The sequence below is a fragment of the Chelmon rostratus genome, chromosome 7, assembly GCF_017976325.1.
Source record: "Chelmon rostratus isolate fCheRos1 chromosome 7, fCheRos1.pri, whole genome shotgun sequence".
NCBI classification, from domain to species: domain Eukaryota; kingdom Metazoa; phylum Chordata; class Actinopteri; order Chaetodontiformes; family Chaetodontidae; genus Chelmon; species Chelmon rostratus.
The window spans coordinates 16616961-16638105 of NC_055664.1; the positions used below are offsets into that span (position 1 = coordinate 16616961).

Genomic DNA, 21145 nt, shown 5'->3' on the forward strand with positions numbered 1-21145 from the left:
ATCATCAGTGGACACGTACTGCAAGACCAGTATCATGTGATGCTTTCAAAAACAAATCTTTTTTTTCATCCTTTGGGATTAACCAAAAGCTGTCTCACTTCCCCTGTGCCTTATGCTGCACTTAGATAAGCAGGTCACATGATTTTTTTTATTTTTTACATTGTCAGGGATCTTTTTCATCCCCATAAAGACCCCAAAGTTTTGCGCTCGGTGTGAAGTAGGACTTTTTAAAACCGAGTCAAGAGGAAGTGTTTGTTTCTTAGTTTAACTTTAGTTCATAGTTTGAAACCACCGCTCTGGTTCCTGTACAGAATTTACATATGGGGTTCCCAGTATAGCTAACTGACATTTAATGTTTATTTTCCAGCAGGTATTGCTTAGTTGTTTCAGGGTTTTCCTTGTGTTTCTTTGAGTCACGGTTTCTGAAATCAACATCGGCATTTGTTCAGCGATTGGGTTTTCCTGTGAAGAAATTTACAGGACATTCCAGGGAGACAGTTTCTTTTAATCACAGGTAGAAGAGCAGAGCAACACGTATTCACAGTAATACACAATAAATAAATAGATTTTTTTCATCACATGTGGTAAATGTATTAAACAACCAAAGTGACGTGGGTTTTAGGCCTCAAGATCTAAGCGCCACTTACAGAGTCAGACAACGTGAACAAGAATCAGTGACAAATTGTCCTGCACATCATTTAAAAATGAGTAAAGAAACATTTGCTGCTTATTTCTGACTGTGTTTGACACCTCTCGATGTTGCAAAAGAAATGGTAATATATTAAGAAATGATCTGACGGTATTGATGAGAGAAGTGAGGAATTCATCTGCTTTGAAGTGGCTCACAAGTGTCTAATACTTAAACAGTGGCAAAAACGTCTCAGAAACTTTAAGGCTGCATTGCTGCCATTTGGTATCATTGCTGGCAGAGGTGAGAAGCAGCGAGAAGTGGTAAAACGTCCAAAAAAAACGTAACTCTCAAACCGTCTCTCTGCATTGCTCACACCAGTTTCACTTCCGGTATACTGCATTTTAGTTAGTTGTAAATACAGCCAGTGAGATGCTTGAATACGCTCATTGATGTTATGTTCTCCATCTCCTGAGGCCCCTGAGACTTCAACCAACTGTTTAGCATTCAGCAGCTGTGTGGTCTAACCTCTATTTCCTCCCTATGTTCAATAACAGCCTGTTGCCTGCTCTGTTTTCCCTTTTTTGAGAATTTCTCCTCGAAACAAACATCAACTCATGCTTCTATTGCATGTTTCCAGCAGTGTGTCATGTGGAAAAAGGGAGTGTGTTGCTCCAAAATAGCTCTTGGGAGGAGGTAAAACTTGTGTCACGTCAGCATGACTTCATCAACAGCGCTGTGTTGCATTTCACAGTTCAGTCAGCCGTCAGCTGTACGTCACACAGAGAGAGGGACACATTGTTCATATTGAAGTCCTGTCTCCCCTCCACTAGGGGCAGCGGCGTTAAAGCTGTTAGCAAGGGGAAAGTCTCCCCCAGTTGTATAAAAGTTGTTTCCAAGTCATCTGTCACGACAGTGTCTATTTGTGTTTTTTTAGAATAACTTGAAAATGTAATCCCCCTTTTGTAAGAGTCCACAAAATTGCATTTGCTGCTCAGCAGTCCATTGTCAATACGCATAGCTCTGTATTGTTTGATAACTTCTGTTTCGTAAATGCCTTGTTTATGGCACCAAGTGCACTGACCTGCTCCTGAGCAGATACACGACTGAGGCCCAACCCTGTAGCCTGTGACCACTTCGGCCAAAGCGGAGCCAGGGAGCACCTCCTCATCATCGCAGACGTGAATCTGCACGGCGGAGGGCCTCTGGCTGCGATAGTTACCTCCAGCAACAGCCTCCTTTAGAGACCCGCCGTCCTGTCCATCCAGATTAATGGAAGAAGAAAGAAGCTGGCAGCCCAGCCCCACCACCACCCCACTGTCCTCCATCTTCCTCGCTATGTGGGTGTCAGTCCTCTCTTCCTGCAGGGGATAATCTGTCTGACCGCTAGTGGAGCTCTCTGGTCCTCCCAAGCTCCCACAGCCGCTGTCCTCTTGTCTCATTGGAGGATTTGTAGTAGAGTTGGACTCAATGCTGACCCCGCTGTCCATACTTGTCCTCCTGTCCTCCTCCCCTTTGTCCTCTGTTGTCGTAACAGGGGCCAGTGAGTCTTTGACACAGTTTTTCACTTCTGTTCTGTGACTGGACAGGAACCATCCTTTGTCTGTCACAACCTCCATATTCTCTTCTACAACAGAGACTGGAAGCCAGCCAGTTACAGGGGATTTCTAGGGGAGAAAAGAAGAGAAGGGTGTTGTGTTATTCACCGTAAAGTCACTTTTAGGACCAAAGTTAGTTATGACAAACTGAGCTAGCAAGGCTAATGTGATGCAAGGGCGACCTCGTTTGCGATCCTCTTTTGCTTTCCACATAGCTGACAGTACAAGATTACATAACAATCATTCCTCCCAGTATTCTGCAATTTTATATACTTACCAACACAGCAGGTGTTTTCTCTGGACGTCTCAGGTAACATAGGAGGATGGCAGCCATGACAGCAGCGCAGGCCAGCATACCCAGAATAGATAGGAATGTCACAGCAATTATGAACCATTCTGGAGGGAACAAAAACAAGAAAACGTTACATTGGAGCGAGGGCGTAATAGGTGCAAGACTTTTCACAAAGCCTGTATCATATTGCAACACAATCTTAGACTTTTGGGCTTTCTTGCCAGGATTTAGATAAGAAGATTGCAGAATATCTCATAAATATGGTAATTATGAAGCTACCACCAGCGGCTTGTTAACTTCGCTTAACGCAGGGACTGGAAGCAACGAAATATGACGTGTTAATTACTGAACCTTAGAGGTGCTGGCAAGCAGATTTTGCTCCCTTTGATCGGAACCAGGCTAGTTGTTCGCCTCTGCTTCCAGTCTTTATGCTAAGCTAAGCTAAACAGCTGGTGGCTGTAGCCTTTTGTCTAGCACACAGCCATGAAAGTGGTATTGATCTTCTCATCAAATTCAAGGCAGGAAAGCGAAAAGTATATTTCTCAAACTGTCAAACTGTTCCTTCAAGGATCAGACAAAAGAAAGTACTTTTTAAAAACTTTTTATCGTGCATGTTGTGGCTTTTTGTCCTCCTTGTGTCTTCTTTGTCACGCATGTATGCAACTGACATACATTATATGTCTCATATTTTTCTATTGTTGGCCATTTAAAAAAAAAGAAGTTGAGTTTCTTACCGTGCTCCGGTAGCCGCACGCACTGTTTCGGGGACACGCTGCTGGAGAGGATCTCTCCTGTGCCTTCCACCTTCATGCTGACACAGTACTCTCTCCCTCGACGGAGAGAACTGAAAGTCTTAGTCCTCAGATCCTCCTCCTCCATGTCATCTTTCATGTATGCTGTGGTGTTCTGTGATGTAAAAAAAATGTACAGTTTAGACCATATTAGACCAATATAGTCCGAGATGAGTATGAATCAGATATTGATTCAGGTGGATAAGTATGAAATATTGTAATTTCTTATTGGATCAATCACCTAACGATGGCCCAACCAGCATTTGTTGCATCCAAGTACAACCACATACACAATTGCAGAGATTGATTTAAATACACTTTTTGACTTCTTTAGCACAGATTTAGCTGTCGTCTAGTGTGTTTGTCTGTGTTTTAAAAGCCCTGCCAATCAATTAAAGCCTGTTACAATTAGCTCCCATCTTGTGTTCTGAGTAGTGTTTTAATGAGTAATTGGTGGAAAGGGTGATGCTGACTCACAATGTTTCACAAATTGTGTCATCAAACCTAATTCTGATGCCCACCTTGTTGTCTTGTCCTCTCTCTTCCAGGTAGATGGTGTAGGTGGGCCCGTAAGAAAAGAGTTTTCTCAGAATGGGTTTTTGGTGAACAGAAACTGTTAGACTGCTGGATGTAGGCCACAAAGTGAAGGAGGGAGGCCGCAATTTACCTGTAGGAACAGAGAAAGGTAAGAAAACAACCCTGTAGTGTGCCTAATTGATTACTTAACCAGCCAAAACCCAGTGTTTCAACCACGCTACGCTTACAACGATATGCTTACTTGTACTTAGGACGAATTTCTTGGGTATCGACCAAGACGTGACATCTCCTGTGACCAGCCCAATTTTGACCTTGTAGATACCGTGATAGTCATGAATAAGGCTGCTTAGGTCACAGTAGGTCTTTGTGATCCCTGTGCAGCTGGCCACCATGGTCCAATTGCCGTTGTAACTGAGGGCAATAAACACACCAGTCACCAAATGGAAGGGGTGGTATAAGAAGTTAAATAAAATCTAGCATTTCTGTCTGACTCAGTTAAGAGGCAAACAAATGAGTGTACAGGTAAGTAGAGAAATAGAGAATGCTGGGAAATATGAATTGCTAAATAACACGAAGTTGGTGAACAGGGTACAGTGACGCTGATGTAAAACTTAAACATACTTTGCCATTTGCACATTGTACTGGGAGTTTGAGGGGGCGTCCGCTGGCTGATTCCAATGCACCATTACCTCCCCATCCAAAATATCCACCACCAGTTTGTCAGGCCGAAGGACGACCACTCCTGCCACAGAAAAGACATTAAATAAAATAAAAATACAGTAATCATGACACAGATTCACTGCTCATTGTATAGAAGATCAATTAAAATACTCCAAATAAAGCACAGTATATTATACCTGTCTGAAAGAGGAGACACTTGTGCTGTTTTTTTTTTTATTTCAAACTGTCATGTAAAATCATGTGGTCAACACAGAATGGTGGAGGAAGTATTCAGGTCCTAATACCTCACCGTAAAAAGACTCCAAGTAAAAATCTTCCATTGAAAATGTAACTTAAGTAAAAGCATTAAAATGTAATCATGAAAATGTACCTAAGGTGTTTACTTTGTATCAGTCTGCAGCTAAAGATCATTTTTTAATACGGATTCATCTGCTTATATTTTTCTTGATTAATCAATTCGATTGGTTTGTCAAAATTCTGCTAATAGTGAGAAATTAGACCCAAACCTAAAGTCATAGTTTCACTATGTTTGTTTTCTCCAGCAACATTCAAAATGATCAAAAATAAATATGAACAGTCAAAATAGCTTAAAAACAATCAGCACCCTCACATTGGTGAAGATGGAACTATTAACTTAAGTTTTGCACGAAAAAATGACTTAACTGATGATCAGAATACTTACTAATTAATTTTCTGTTAATGGACTTATTGATTAGTCGACTAATTGTTCTGTCTGATATGCTCTGTATGTAAAAATCTTAATTTGTAAAGTAACTTGTAACTAAAGCTGTAGTGAAGTAAAAAGTACAATATTTCCCTGTGAAATGTAGCAGAGTTGAAGTAGAAAGTAGAATGAAAAGAAAAAAAACTCAGGTGAAGTACAAGTGCCCCAAGTTTGTACTTAAGTGCTACAGTGCTACTACAGTTCCTGAGTAAATGTACTTAGTTACATTCCACCATTGTTTACACATGCTAAACAAAGCTGTGGTCAGGAGGAGAAAAGGAAGTCTGGCTCTCAAAATGAAGATGTTGCAAATCATTTATGGGATCTCTGATCATAAAATGACATTGTGGGTTTTTCAAGAAGGCAGCATGTTTTTAACAATTTCCACTCTAACTGTGGGATCGAGTGGAACAGGAAAGTGTGTGAACGATGTTCTGTAAATTCTCTGTTCTTCCCCAGGTGCCTTCATGGTGGAAACCATATTGCAAATAAAGCTTTTAAAAACCAGGTTTCATCATAGCAGCATATAGACATTTTCCAGGTGTTCTGTATTTAACCTGCAGTAACAGTTCCATGACGATCGCGGTCTGGATAACCATGAAGTGTATTACAAAACATGATCAAAAAACAGATTGTAAAACAGATCAAGCAATTAGACGAGTTACAGCGTAATAAAAGTTGTTAATTACCTGACATGCAGTTTATATAGATAATCAGGAAGGCAACAATCAGAGTCTTATTACTCGTATCCATTTCTCTTGTCTGGAGAGGTGTCACCGTTAGGTCGTAATCCACACATTAGCCACCAATAAAGTCCCTTATTCCAATCATCAGCGAGGAAAATTAGGCTGTAGAACCATCTTTTCTCTTCAGATCAATATAAAAGTGTTGACAAAAGCGAAGCAGCCGCTCTCTGTGGACGAAATGAGAAGAGGCATCTTGTTTTACTCGCTTAATGATTTAACATACATGGTTCTCCCCAGATACCTTCCTCTCTTGCTCAACTCCCCTCCCTCTCAGATGATGTGTTTCCTGCCACAACTCATCAGTGACGCCACTAGTTTTGTCTCTCTGTCTCGTACCCTTTCCTTCCTCTTTAGCTTTTTCTTTTCCCCTTTCCACAATCCCAGCAGGTTCATGATTTGCCAGTGAGCTGCTAGTGAGGGCTGTCAAAAAAAAAAAAAAAACCCTGTTCCACTGTAAACGGCTCGGAGAGTAGAAAAGAGAAGTGTTCATGGATTCCCCTTTCACTTTCCTTCATTGCAGGCTGTAGTTAGATGAAAGAGGAATTCTGGTGTTTTTAAAGAGATTTTTTTAATTCCTAGTTTACATAATGAAAAATCGACAACTGGGGCCGGCAGCAGACACATCTTGTCTTTGTTTGACTACGGCACATGTATTTGTATCTTTTCCTGTCATAGTCTGTGTCTTTGAAACCTCAGTTGTGGTCGGCTGCATTGCAGGTGGCTTTTGCAAAAAGCAATGGTGAGATTATTGTGAGAAGGATGCGCTAAAAATAGTCATTAATTGTGAGGTAATTTGAATGAAACACAAAGAAACATGAATAAAACGCATAAAAGTTTAAGGCATTACTTCATGTATTGCATCATAGATATGTAATCCCCATGCATTATGAGTATAGTATGCAGGTTATGAGGCTGGAGATAAGACTTTCTTCTATGCTGTGTCTAAAAATGTCTGATAAGTAAGTTATAGGCACGTAAACTGAAGAGACATTTGGAGAGCTATGACCTTTACAAAAACTTATCAGCTGCATGAAATATCTGTTTCCATCTGCGGTCCTGACAAACCACAGCGAACGTGGAGGTGTATCTCTACACCTCATCTTTTCTTAAAAACAAACCATCGTGCTTCTCTGCAGATTTCAAAAGGAAATCTGTAATCTAACGGATCTTGTGGGTGCATATGTCTGAGCTTCCTTTGTAATATTAATAACAAGACGTTGCTCCTCAAACTAAAGGGATGTTTACTGTTGAATTAACCTGACTATCTCTCTTGTCTGTTCTGTTTATACTACAACAGTCCCAGTCAATACCCTTGCTACCTTGTTTGGTAGCTAAATACAATGTTTACATCCTTCACGGGACATTTGTTTTATAATGAAAACAGCAAACCCTTGCTGCCTGCACACTAACTCAGTGTTTATAATGAGTCCCACTGAAACTGCATTGATAAGTTGTTAGCCCGCATGTGATGCAGCCCTAAATACTTGTACAACTATAATAAGAATGTGTCAGAATGTTCCGTAAGAGATGTCGATGGATTTTTTGTTTTTCTTTACCCAAACTCTTATCAACTCGTCATGCCTCGACTTTTAAAAACATGCTTTCAGTTCTGAGAAAGCACTTTTTTGTCACGGGAAAATGTGTGATCTGAGTTTCCCCTTCGATTTCACACCATTTAACATGTGACTGTCAAAGTTTTAGTTCCTGGTAAATGGACCTGTATGTTAGTGACACTGCATGGTTTCTGACTTGTAGGTGGACAGAAACTGAACGAATCTGAGCTGTGGGAGTTCCACTTAAATGCCAGAGATCATCTGCTTCTGTTCAGAAGGGGGACTTTCCTCACAGTTTACTAAGCACATGCGGAGTGGCCAGTGGCCACATACACACACAAAGAGACTGTGCTTAATATCACCCTCTAGTTGTTCAAGGTGAACACATCTTCACACTGAATGTCTTGCGATGCCTCAGTACTGATACAATTTTGATTTGTACCCTCACTGAATATCAAAGGTCTTGCAATCTAGACCTTTATTTCAGCACTCCGACATTTGATGAACTCCATCTGCTTAACATTCATGTTGATATATTCTGGGCACATTCAGGGGCATGCAAACGTTTGGATACCACTGGTCAAAGTTTCTGTTACTGTGTGTAGCTAAGTGAGGAAAAGATGACATGATTTACCACATAAAGTTACAGATGACATATTTTAAGCAAGACTCCTTTTTATTTCTATGTTTTACACAAAATAACAATAGGAATAGGGCCTGAAGCAAAGGTTTGGGCACCCTGCATAGTCAATACTTGGTAACACCCTCTTTGGCAACTATCACAGCGTGTAAAGGCTTTTTGTTGCCAGCTAAGAGTCTTTCAGTTCTTGTTTGGGAGAATCTCGCTCGTTCTTCCTGCAAAAGGCTTCTAGTTGTGTGAGATGCTCGGGCTGCCTTGCATGCACTTCTCTTTTGAGGTCTGTTCACAGGTTTTAGATTTTAGGTTGGGCCACCGCAAAACCTTCAGTTTGTACCTGATGAGGAAGTCCATTGTGGATTTTGAGATGTGTTTGTTTGTTTGTGTTTGTGATAATTATGCTGTTATAGAAGCCGTCCTCTTTTCATCTTCAGAGTTTTTACGGATGGTGTGATGTTTGCGTCCAGAATGTGTTGGTATTTAATTGAATTCGTTCTTCCCTCCACCAGTGAAATGTTCCCTGTGTTACTGGCTGCAACACAAGCCCAAAGCAGGATCGATCCACCCCCATGCTTAACAGTTGGAGAGGTGTCCTTTTCATGAAGTTCTGCACCCTTCTTTGTCCAAACGTATCTTTGCTCATTGCATCCAAAATATTTTAACTTCATCAGTCCACAGGACCTGTTTCTAAAATGCATCAGGCTTGTTCAGGTGTTCCTTTTGCAAATGTCTGATGCAGAATTTTGTGGCGAGCATGCATATTTGTGCAGGTGTCGCCGCACAGTAGAACAGTGCACCACCACATCAGAGTCTGCAAAATCTTCATGGAGGTATTTTGCAGTCGAACAGGGGGTTCGATTTAACATTCTAGCAGTTCTCTCTGAAAGACTTCTTGCGCTTCCAGACCTCAGCTTCGCCTCCACTCTTCCTGTTAACTGCTATTTCTCAATAACATCACAAGCTGAGGAAAGTGCTTTTATGGGCACCAAATATTTTAATTTTCAGAGCGCTAGGCAACTGTTTAGAGGAGCCCAGCCCTAACAAGCTAATTAAAGTCTTGCACAAGACAACAACAATGCATTAATCTTGCTTAAAATGTTGAAGAGAAAGCTTCACTTTCTGCATTTTTGAGATCAGTTCATCTTCTTTGGACCAGGGGTGTCAAAACCTTTTCATGTAGCTGTATTACCTTCATCTATGTAAAAGTACAGAGTTGTGACAAAGAGGAAACTTGGGGAGATGCCACAAAGATCCTCAGCCAGGTTCAAAACTGGGTTATTGTGGTCATGTGGTATGCGTCTTAGGCCTTGAGGCCACCACAATGCCCTATATTCAGAGTTATGTGTTGTTTAGTATGGTGTATGTTAACAGTCACTCAGCACCTAGTCAGTAGAGGCAGGGGTCCTCCTCATCACACCCGCAAGCTAAGTTAAGGTGATTTAAGATGCAGGAAATGCCTGCCCTGAGAAGCACTATGAGCAGTGAGAAGCTTACAAAGGCAGACACAGCAAAGGATCAGCTGTGTGAGATCCCAACCCTGACAAGTCCTAAAAACAAACTGGGAACAGAAAACGACGGTGGTGATGGATAGAGGGTCTAAAGTGACACAAACTGAAAAAAGAGGGGGTGGGGGGGGGGCGAAACTGGAGAAACGTCAGGGACTGAGAGAGGAACTGGAGGTCATTTGGAAAGGGAATTTAAAAGTGAACATGAAAGGTAGCTCCAAAAGTTTCCAAAAACAACGTCTGAGGTCTGAAAATTACTGCTGGGGAGCAGCTAAATGTTTTGTGGACGCCTGAAAGTCACAGGCAGAGGTTGATGAAAACACTCATACAGGCTACCAACCCCCCATATGAGTGAGTGAGGGAGCATTTGAAAATAAATGTGCACACACATTAATCATTAGCTTAAATTCTGGATTCAGTCACCCACTCTTTTCTTGTCCGGCACTTCCTTATACTGCCTATGAACCTACTGTGATGTAAGGTTTACAGATAACAAATTGTGCATTTGCATTTAATTTAATTGCATACGAAAACCATTAAGCCTCAGGTTTAAAAAAAAAAAGTTCCTGTCATTCTCTGTGGACAGGAGGACATTTTGGTTCAGGGCCCTGACAGCTCAGCTGGCGTCATTTGAGCCGTAATGGAGCTTCATACGGTGAAACAAGCTTTGACAGTCTCTGGCTCGCCTGAAACCGGTCTGACAGGTGGGAAACTGGTGCACTGGGCACGCCCGTCTCTGTGAGGAGAAGAATGAAGGATTGAAAGAATGATGGAGGCTGGAGGTGGGAGGTGTTAGGCAGAGAGGGGGAAGGCAGACCTACCTGTTACTGCCTGGATGAAGGTCAGTGACGAACGCACAGTAGAGGAGAAAGGAGAGGAGAAGAAAAGAGACAGGAGAGGTGTTTAATGTGGCGCCACCATGCTCTAACCGCTGCTCCGTGACTGAGTGAACGCCTGGATGTGAAAAAGCTCCACCCACCAGCTCTCACCTCCACTCTCCACTCTCTGCTGACCTGAGTCCGATGGCAAAGCATGACCCGGTAGGTTCCTCCTTTGTATTTGTATCCTGTGACAAAAAAACTCCTTCTTCTTGCTGTAGCGTGTCTCTTGGCTTCCCCTCTGGCTTCAACCTTCCTCCAATCAATAGTTGAACTTCCTCCTAAATCAATATTCACCTGTCACTCAAACTCTGAATGGTGGTTCTTGTTTTGAGTCTTTGTTTGCTCTGTTTGAGTTTCAGTGTGTTGATTTGCTCTGGAAAACTGAGTGTCCGGCATTAGCTTGGAGAGGTCTGTTCGTTGCAGGATTATAGGCCGACAGAGGTTTAACTTGTTTATTTACCTGCCAGAAAGCTGGTAAGAAGGGAGTTTTACCTGACAGACTGTTAAATGGTTTCTGTCTTTAGATTCTACAGTGTAATTCTTTACACTTTGCTTGAAATTCTTTAGATTATAACACTTTATTTAGCTGGTATTGTATTTCCGTTTTTTTTTCATAGTGTGTCATGTATCTCTACAGCATTAGCTTTAAAAATCCATGCTTTCAGCTTTGTGACTGCATTTTTCTGATGGCCAGTGTGGTTTTAAATGGTTGGATTAAGTTAAGAAAATTAAAATGTGGATTTTGGATGTATTGCCAAATGTGGAGATCACCTATATACAGTAGCTGCACTCAAGGCATGTATTGCTAGTGTTTCCTTATCCAGATCAAGAGTCTAAGAATACAGGGTGACGCATGTCAGTAAGTATGCGGCTGAAAGAGGAATATTTTAGATATGTTTTGGTTGCAGTCAAGCTCAGATCAGTATCTGTTCTTTAAGATGCAGAGGCCTGATTTGTACCTGCCTAGATTTTTTTAGGCCCTGACAGACTGGACAACTAATCATAAAGGGACCCTTTAGTTTCCCATTTCATGCCGTGTAGCTTTGTAACTAAATATTCACCAGTTAAATGCCATGTGAACCCTTAATCTTTTAATGTTTCCAGTATTTTTCCATGATAATGGCCGACAGGCAAACTATGCAAGATGATACAAGTGTACTCTATTGGGAAATATGATGAGCCTGCTTCTCTACCTACTTCAGCATGGCCGTTTTACTTCAATTAGGCTAGGTGAATGCTGCCTATAGGTGCATCTTGAAACTTGATAAGCATGCAATAGAAATGGTCTTATGAAACACCTTTTGTAGTAAGTCCACCCATTTTGAGCTTTTTTTCTGCATAACGGACAGATATGGTGGGAATACTGTTCAAGGCTACACTAATCAAGACAGATTTCAGAATTTTTGTAGCTGCATACAAATTTCTTAGTGCAATGTGATGTGCATGCCAAGCAGCAGCTGTGCTGTGGAGCTTTTGACTGTATTAACTCATTAAAAATGCTCCTTAAGTACAAGAGGTGAACCCACTGTATATAACCTTGTTCTATTTCTCGTTTAACTTGCAAGAATAACCGTGAAAGTGATGCCCCATCACAAACTTGTCAGGTGGGACAGAGCAGGTGAACCCAAGGAGAGGAGGCAGGGATAAGATAGAAACAAAGTATTTATTGTGTGTCCAGGCCGGGGAAGCAGGGCCGACGAGACGAGGGCCTGGAGACAGGGACAGCAGGGTAAAGGGACACCTAATCAAGACAAACATCTCTCTCTGTGATCGGGTGATCAGGCCACATGGTGCTCAAACAAGTTTTGTCACATAACATTCTGCATTTGGGAACATTCATATCTCTCCCTTCCCTCAGTGAAACACTGTGATAAGTGCACGTTGCAACTGTGCATGAATGTATTAGCTAAGTTGTACTAAAACAAATGAGCTTTAGATGTGCACGTATGCAGACTTTGTTAGCTTTGTAAAGAGCTATGCCAGCCGTTTCCCCATCATTCTAGTCTTTGTGCCAAGCTAGGCCAACCAGCAGCTGGCCCAGCTACATAGTTAGCATAAAGACACAAGAGTGGTATCAACCATCTCATCTAACTGTCGTCAAAAAAGAAAATCCACATATTTCTCAAAAATATTCCACCAACTTATTTATTATTTTCCCAGGTACAGCACAAACATAAAAACAGTGGAAGCTAATTCAGCAGTGGCTCTTCTTGACCCTTCCCATCAATGCATGTTCTGTCACAACATCCTAGTTTGCAGGAGTTAAACTTCAACCATATCGAGGGAAACAGGAAACTGTTTGAACAACGGAACAGCGTGGAAAAAAATTTCCAAACACTGTAGAAAGAGATAAAGAGAGAAGGAGGGATATCGCTGAAGTGTCACTCACAGGCTATTGTTTAACCACGGAAAGCGTTTGACTAACCCAAGTATCTGTTTATTATGAGTGAGTCACAGTGAGCTCATGATAAGAGCCGTGGCCAGTTGGTTAAAAGCACATCAAAACCTCGTTCTCAGCCTCAGCCGCCTTGCTTCGCTCTGTTATGTCTCATTGTGAGCAGACGGTAACCTGCCTGTCCCAAAATCCAAATGCTGATGAAAGTGTCTGAAGTATCTGATATGGCTACTGGGAGCTGCCACTCAAAGAGGGCAGGGGAGATAGAGCGAATAGGAAAAAAAATAGGAAATGAACTGTTAAAGTCGGATCTTTTAGACACTGTTGCCAGGATACACCACTTGTGTCTTTGTGTGCAAGATTGTTACCCAGGTGTGGATTTAAACATAGGCTTGATAATAGTGTTTGGAGTGCATGGAGGACAATGGGCTATGTGCTCAGTCTTGGCAAACAGAAACATGCAGGTGATTTAGCTGCCTATCTATGGTCAATCTAATGATATAATTTTACCTATTAAATATGGCATGGTGCCTTGTTTCCAAGGGTAATAGATGACACAGTAATGGACAAAGACACCACATTGTGTCTTATTACAATACAGGATTTTATCTTTGGCATCTCAGCGGTTATTTACTTCCCTTTTTGTCTTTTCTGTCTTTTCCTCACAGAACGAGGCCCCTCCTCCGTACTACTCTGTTGCCGTGCACACCCAGCCCCCCCTCAAACCCCACGAGGAGGTGGTGTATGGCGTTGGTCCAGGCCTGACACCCCCCACCCGTCCGCATTACATCCCCCAGTATCCCCCACCTGTGGTCGTTCCCCAAGTCACGCAGTCAAGCATACGTGAGTGTTGTCCGCAGCTTTCCCTGTGAACGCGATGGATGCATCTGAAACAAACGGAGTCGCTTCGAGGATTATTAATGTGTGTTTGTTATATCATGTACTGTCTGTGTCCAGCCCCCAGAGGTAAGAGGAGGAGATGCTGCGAGAATAATTCCCAGTGTTATGGAGGGTCAGGGGGAGTGTTGCTGGTGCTCGCTCTGCTGGCACTGGCCATCTGGCTTGGAGGTACACTGTGTTTATTCATACAGATCACTGGACATTGTCATTAATATTCATTTGCTGCCCCTATTTAGGCCTATTGTAAGTGAATGCTAAGTATATGTTAGTCACAATGTCTCTTGTGTCCTAGTGGTTATTTAGATGTTTTTTTTGATAATGCGTGTTTTTATAAAGGATTGATTTTTTCCCATTTCCACTGAGCTCTTCAGCTAATTTCGTATTCACAAAAGGTAGATTAAATTGAGTTGTAAACATTTTTAAGTTTAAAAAAAAATATTTCTATCTAGTTTATGGTTTTGGTTAAAGCTGTTGAATATGTTCAGTATTAAATAGATAAAATAATTGTGTAAAACATCAATATAAACAGAATGAAACCATTTGCTGTGTTTACTGACAACAGTTTTACAAAATGGTCCTGAGTCCATGTAGTAACATCCTTTATCCAATCATGTGTTCGCAAAGTGGTGAACCTCGCTCCATCTTCGCTTGTGAACGACTGAGCCTTTCCAGGATGCTCCTTTCATACCCAATCATGATACTATCACCTGTTACCAATCAACCTGTTTACTTGTGGGATGTTCCAAACAGGTGTTTTTGGAGCATTCAACAACTTTCCCAGTCTTTAGTTGCTCCTGTCTCAACTTGTTTGAAATGTGTTGCTACATCAAATTCACAATAAGCAGACATTTACAAAAATCAGTGAAGTTAATGGTAAAACACTGAATATTTTAGGTGATGTACATCAGATGATGAATTAATTTAAGTTGCATTTTACTGTTCAATTTCATATCAAGATTTATTTTGATTAACTATAACTATAATAGCACACTTGACCTCTACTTGCTGATACTTATCAGTGTCCCCCTCTACACTAACAACAGTTCGTTATGGCACCCGAGTGGCAACAGTAGCGATCCTCCATGGTGACGACGATGATCCCATCAGTGAAAATCAGCCTCTGCCAGAGTATGACACCTGCCCCAACAATACTGTCCAATGTGATGCAATAAGCGACTGCCAACTGGGCACCGACGAGACAAACTGTGGTGAGTGAGGCGCACACACGAGCACACACATGGACCTTACCAGCAGCAGACGAAAACAGGGACAGATGGTGAAGAAGGACGGACAGACGCTTGACAGCCAAAAGGATACCCTCAAAATGAAAAGCAGGCGAGAGGAGCTTCCTGTTCATGGGTGTAATAGTCCATGACAGGCATTTCGTGTCAAAGAAAGTTAAATCACTCATAAGATTATCAGCAGTTTGATTTATGTAATACTTTTAAGGCAAGAAGTACAATTCAGCAGACTGCAAGTGATTTAATTTGGTGAAAATATTGCACATCAATATCAGGGAATTATGTTTGCACAGCAGCATGCTTGCATTCATCAAGTCCTTCAGAGTAATGCTAATTCATTTCATATTTGATTTTGTGCTTTCGCTGCAGTTGTTTGTAGCTGCAACAGCAGCAGCCCACAAGCTAAAGACGCCACATTACTGTCACACAGCGTTAAGCCTAACCCCCTGAAGAGACACCATCTAAGCTGTCTTCTTTCTCTCGTCTCCCTCCGTGTCGTCCCCAGTGAGGTTCGGCAGGGACGGCAGTCTGCAGGTCAAGACATCCCAAGATGGCCGCTTCCTGCCAGTGTGCTACAAAGGCTGGGACCAGAGCTACGCCGACCAGACCTGCGCTCAGCTCGGATTAAGACAGTAAAGAATCACCATTTTAACTCCGCTCTAATTTTTGCCAAAGTGAACCTGACCTGAAGTGCACTAAATAGCACGCAAAAAGGTGTCGGAGCAGCAGCGCTGAATGCTTAAAACCATTCTGGATTGGCACTCCAGCATCAGAATAGTTATTACCATACCCCATCATCATTCAGAGCTATCTCATGCTGCATGCAGGAGCGATTTAGCCAGTCATTTTGCCAGACCCAATTTCAACAGCAGCTAGTGAGCATGTGGGCTTCTCTCTCCAACCTATAATTTACCCACTGAGATCCGTCTAATTTCTCCTCACCTGCTGCTGTGCGTTTAAGGTTGAATTGATTCTCCACGGGTCTCTCTGGGGTGTCTCAGTGTGACAGAGCCAGAATGAGCTTTCAGACCCAATCAGGCATTGTTTTCAACAAAAAGGCCTCTGCGTGTGCGAGTTGATCTTTTTCAGCTTTCTGAACTGCCCGTCTTTCTGTCTCCAGGTCCTATTTTACCAAAGCAATTCAGTCCCAGGCGTCCGTGGGTTTAACAGTGACCAGCAGATCATCTTTGCCGATCCAGGGTTTGGTAAACGTCAGGTATGTACAGCCCAGACTTGATCTACAATCCTTCCATTCTCAATTTATTATGAAATCCTTCTCATCATGTGAAAGCTATTCAAAAACATCAACCCTTACTCATTTCCTGATTTTTTATGCTCCTATAATACTACAAAAAGCTGTGTGCTTGTTCCTTTCCTGTGTGTATCCATGTTGACTGACGTGTTTTTCTCATTGTGGCATTACGTAGTTCTTCCTGTCCGGACCAGGAGACCGTCTCCCTGCAGTGTATGGGTAAGGAGCCTCCATCTGTTCCTGAAGTCATGTGTCACACACAGTGACACACAAGCTCTCCCGCTCTCTATCTCACACACACAGTACCTACGACTGTACAGCCAGCCATTTGCCGCCATTTTACAGACCATATTATATAAGAGTTGAGGCGATGAGGCTGAATTTCAATAGCAATGTGTGTCGCAATGTGGCAGGTATGAGGGGTGGCATGCAAGCTAGTCCTTGAGTCAGCGAACCTGCTGCTGCACTTATTGTACCTGGATAGTCCTGGCACTGCAACACACCCTTCCAGTCATGTTTACTAAGCCACCAGCGCTTAGTTCATTCTTTTGCTGCCCTGCCTGCTTGCTTACCTGGAAACCTGCTGCAGTTGTGATCCCTCTCCACTCCCTGCTGTGTTTCAGCTTGGTGTTTCCGTATGGGGAGTGATGTGGTCAGAGCCTAGATGGCAAACATCAACGCTGCACACATGCTACATGCACATAATCATTTGATGAGAGCTGGCAGACTGAACTATGCAAAATTCTATATGTAAAATAAATGCATTGATGTGAAGTGCAATGGCCTTTATTTCAGTTGCAGGTTTTACATCAAATAAAACTCATCACGTGTAAACAAAACACTTGCAACTTATTTTGATAGCACATATAAAGGATGTTTTAGCAGCTTCTTTGTTATTTTAAGGTGTTTCACATTGTCTTCCGTTTCCAGACTGTGGTCGGCAGCAGTCTACATCCCGGATCATTGGGGGCAGCAAAGCTAAGGAGGGTCAGTGGCCTTGGCAGTTGTCGGTCCACTTCAGAGGATCCCACGTCTGCGGAGGAGTCATGATCTCTCCGGATTTTGTGCTCACCGCTGCCCACTGCTTCCCAAGGTGACTGGCATACTGAAATAATCTTGTTTAATCTTGGAACCAAATCCGTACATTGTAACTGTAGAAATGTGTATTGTTCAGCTGCAGTCCGCAATGCTGAACTCATTTGCAAGTTGTGATGCAAATACTCAGTAAGTAAATACACTACTAAGTCTTGAATGCTGTCCACTGAACAGTTTCTTTTTGTGTTGCAGAGGCAACTCTTTAGCCCTCTCTGCAGATAACTGGAAAGTGTACGGTGGAGTGGTGTCTCTGGACAGACTACCTCAGCCCTACCTGGTGAAGAAGATCCTGCTGAACGAGAACTACAACAGCCAAACCAATGACCAGGACGTCGCTCTGCTCAAACTTACATCTCGGGTTGCTTTCAATGGTCAGTCACAGCCTCCCTTTTTGAACTTCTTTGTAACACCTGATGCTGCGGTCAGCGCCTGGCTAACTGTTATGGTGGAAATCAGTAATGTTTTGCTATAGAAGGTATGCCATGCAGGAATAGTTGCTTACTGTTTGACAACACAACATTTAAACGTGCCCCCCTTTCACCTGTCGGCTCAATTTGCAGGCAGACACTGAAATATTCAAGCTGCGAGTATGTATGTGCAAGCTTGCAGCACCAGCTTTACGGTTACAAATAGAAATGTACAAATTTTGAAAAAGTACTGCTAGCAGGGAGTCTCTGACAATCAACTTGGCGTGGCTCAACTCAACACAAGCCAACCCCAGAGTGACCCTCCTTTTGGTGTTTCACCTCACTACAGTTGCGTTTTTTGGTGCTGTGGCCTCCATTTTCATAGCTTCCTTGTGGATGTGTGCTGCTTACAGTCTGGCAGGTGGTCGCTACCTTTTTAAACAGTCCTGACCTCGCCTGCGTGCTGTTATTGTCTGGGGGCTACATACCAACTGTCCAAAGGTTGGAGCCCAGAAACATCCAGACTACAGCAAAATAAGAAGAAAGAAGAAGAATACACTGCCGTACACTTCAAATGGGTCTTTTGCATGAGTTTATACAGAATAGACTAGAATACCTTTTACAGTCATTCACTGGTTCCTGTATTGTCACATTAATCTACAATTAAAACAGACTTTGACTCGTTGATAAATGATTTGTAGCAAATATGCAGGGGCATAGATTACCATGGAATTGTTTTCCTCTCGCTGTTGAGGCTGAGCTTTTAAAGTCTGTGTTGAGTCCACAGTCATACTGGTAATCGTATTTGCCCAGCCCAGTGTGTGTGTGTGTGTGTGTGTGTGTGTGTGTGTGTGCATCTGTCTACAGTACTGTGCTTTTGAACACACAAGGGTGCTGGTCTGTTTGCAGAAGTTAAAAATGTCTTTTTGTGTCGTCCAGATAAAGTTCAGCCAGCTTGTCTGCCAACAACTGACCAGCGATTTCCCCAAGGAACCAAATGCTGGACCTCTGGTTTTGGCACCACAGAGGCTGGATCAGGTAAACTGGGATATGGAGCCATCTGCAGTAGTATACTAAAAATGTAACAACAGTGTGGCAGAAAGACACGTATCTTGGTCATGTAATCTGCTTTTGATAAATCTGACTGTTTTTCTTGTGTGAGTCCTGGTTGATCTACTACTGTTGTGCTCAGCTACCTCTAAAAAATAGTTTTCTTACGAAAACAGTATACATATCCATCTATCTATCTATCTATCTATCTATCTATCTATCTATCTATCTATCTATCTATCTATCTATCTATCTATCTATATATATATATATAAGATCAATTGGATCACACACAGATTCATATTTTATTCCCTTTGGCCATTCAAAAACCGGGTCTTTCTGTGTAGATAAGGAAATTATGTTTTAAGCATCCCTTTGGTGATGTAGTTTAACAGTTGCCAGTTTACCAGGATGCAATAAGGAATGAATGCATATCACACTGCATCACACAGTACCCGGGAACAAGAGCCACAAACAACTCCAGAGAGGTCAGGCAGTAGTCAAAAAGCAGGCAGATAGCCATCAGAAGAAGTACAGGCAGGCTGACTAGAACAGAATAAAGCCTGGACCCCTAAGGGGACATGGATGATCTATCAGTGACTAACATCTGTCCTCTCTGTACTGCGGCTGATGGCGAATGAGCAAGGCGGATGTAAGACTCAGTAGTGATGGCTGATGAGCAGTCTCACTGCTATTGTGACATATTGTAAAGCCTTGATAGAAAAGTGAATGAGATATTGTTTCCTGCAATGCAGACACAGTCTCCAAGGATCTGATGGAGGTGACTGTGGACATCATCAGCAGAGAAGTGTGTAACAGCCCCAGCGTGTACGGAGGCTCCGTGACCAGGAACATGCTCTGTGCTGGGAACCTGGACGGAGGCAGAGACTCCTGTCAGGTGAGCACTTGCCATCAAGCGACACGTTCACAGCTATCAGATGAATATTCACTGCGCTTTTAATGTCCAGCAAACTTTAGAGTAACACTTACGTCAACTGAGTATGAACTGTATTTTCAGGGGGACAGCGGTGGACCTCTGGTGTGTCAGGGGGAGAGCCGTTGGTACCTGGTGGGGATCACGAGCTGGGGAGCTGGCTGCGGGAGAAGAAACAAGCCTGGGGTTTACGCCAAAGTCAGCAGTGTTTTGCCCTGGATCTACAGCAGAATGCAGGTGAGAACAGATGGAGCAATGAATGAATAAATGGCATCGGAGGGCATCCAATTCATTAGGATGCTTTCAGATTTACGTGTTTTTCACAATTTCAACTCTCCCTGTGCCTCCTACAGCGAGAGAGGCCGTGATGTCCCTTTGTCGGCTGCTGGTGGTCCACTTTCCCCACCTCCCCAACGAACCCTGCACTATGAAGTCTTCTCAGAGCTCTGGATGGGTTTGCACATTTACAGTTACACCTGATGAGGTGGCACTGTTGGTGGAAAGACAGGCGGATGAAAGCTGGTTTTAGGGGAGAGGCAGCACGAAATACACAACTTGAACACAGGACTTCCGTCTCGGTGTTTGGCATCACCCATACTCACCCTCTGCCGCGCGGCGGTTATGTGTATTACCTGAACCTGATTACGGATGCGCACTAATCGATGCACTGACTTCAGTCTTGCATTCTTGATTTTATTCCTCTGTCTCTTGGTGTCTCAGCCGCACAGTACACTTGCGTTTACCTACTTGTTCAGCATGCTTTAAAGACGGCTGGCCCTTCTCTCATGTGTTCTGTGCCAATGAAACACAGTCCACTCCACTGTGATCTCCTTAACTGGGTAGAGAATGATGCTCGTTAAAAATGATTCATGATTGTAGAGGTGTGTTTTTTTTCTCAGGGACACATCTCAGGCTTTTGAATGTTGATTCTTGTTTACTGTAGTAAAATGAAGAAAGGACACTTTATGCATTCACTCTGTGACTCCCTTGCTGAGCTGGCACTCTGTCTGCACACTGAAACCTCCCCTTATACTCACACTGTGAAGTTGTTCAGAGATTGTTCTTCTTACACTGTATGCCAATGTGTGTGTTCTCTGTGTGTCATATTTATGTGCATTTGCCATGTTTTCTTACAGAGTTTTCTATTTGTCTAATGTGTGGGATCACTGAGCTTTATACACTGAGCATACGTAAAATAAAGATCAAGGAAAATGGTTATGAGGGAGTGACCAAGAAACCATCACAAGCTATCAATTACACATGAGGCTGGCAAAATGCTGGGAGTCTATGATGGGTGT

General features: G+C 42.6%; 2 protein-coding genes across 2 annotated transcripts; one reads left to right on the forward strand and one right to left on the reverse strand.

Moving 5' to 3' along the window:
* Nucleotides 1-934: 934 nt before the first annotated feature.
* Nucleotides 935-6215, reverse strand: il10ra (interleukin 10 receptor, alpha). The gene is made up of 7 exons (XM_041940982.1): nucleotides 5941-6215; nucleotides 4468-4588; nucleotides 4088-4257; nucleotides 3831-3976; nucleotides 3253-3424; nucleotides 2504-2622; nucleotides 935-2295 (listed from the first exon to the last, which is right to left on the reverse strand). The coding sequence occupies exons 1-7, from the start codon at nucleotides 6002-6004 to the stop codon at nucleotides 1384-1386; spliced, it is 1704 nt and encodes a 567-aa protein (XP_041796916.1). The 5' UTR covers nucleotides 6005-6215; the 3' UTR covers nucleotides 935-1383.
* A 4318-nt stretch (nucleotides 6216-10533) lies between these two features.
* Nucleotides 10534-21063, forward strand: tmprss13a (transmembrane serine protease 13a). Its single transcript, XM_041940137.1, has 13 exons — nucleotides 10534-10732; nucleotides 13637-13811; nucleotides 13926-14036; nucleotides 14912-15076; nucleotides 15615-15741; nucleotides 16230-16325; nucleotides 16537-16580; nucleotides 17292-17454; nucleotides 17649-17827; nucleotides 18803-18901; nucleotides 19669-19811; nucleotides 19932-20084; nucleotides 20201-21063. The coding sequence occupies exons 1-13, from the start codon at nucleotides 10715-10717 to the stop codon at nucleotides 20213-20215; spliced, it is 1488 nt and encodes a 495-aa protein (XP_041796071.1). The 5' UTR covers nucleotides 10534-10714; the 3' UTR covers nucleotides 20216-21063.
* Nucleotides 21064-21145: the final 82 nt, after the last annotated feature.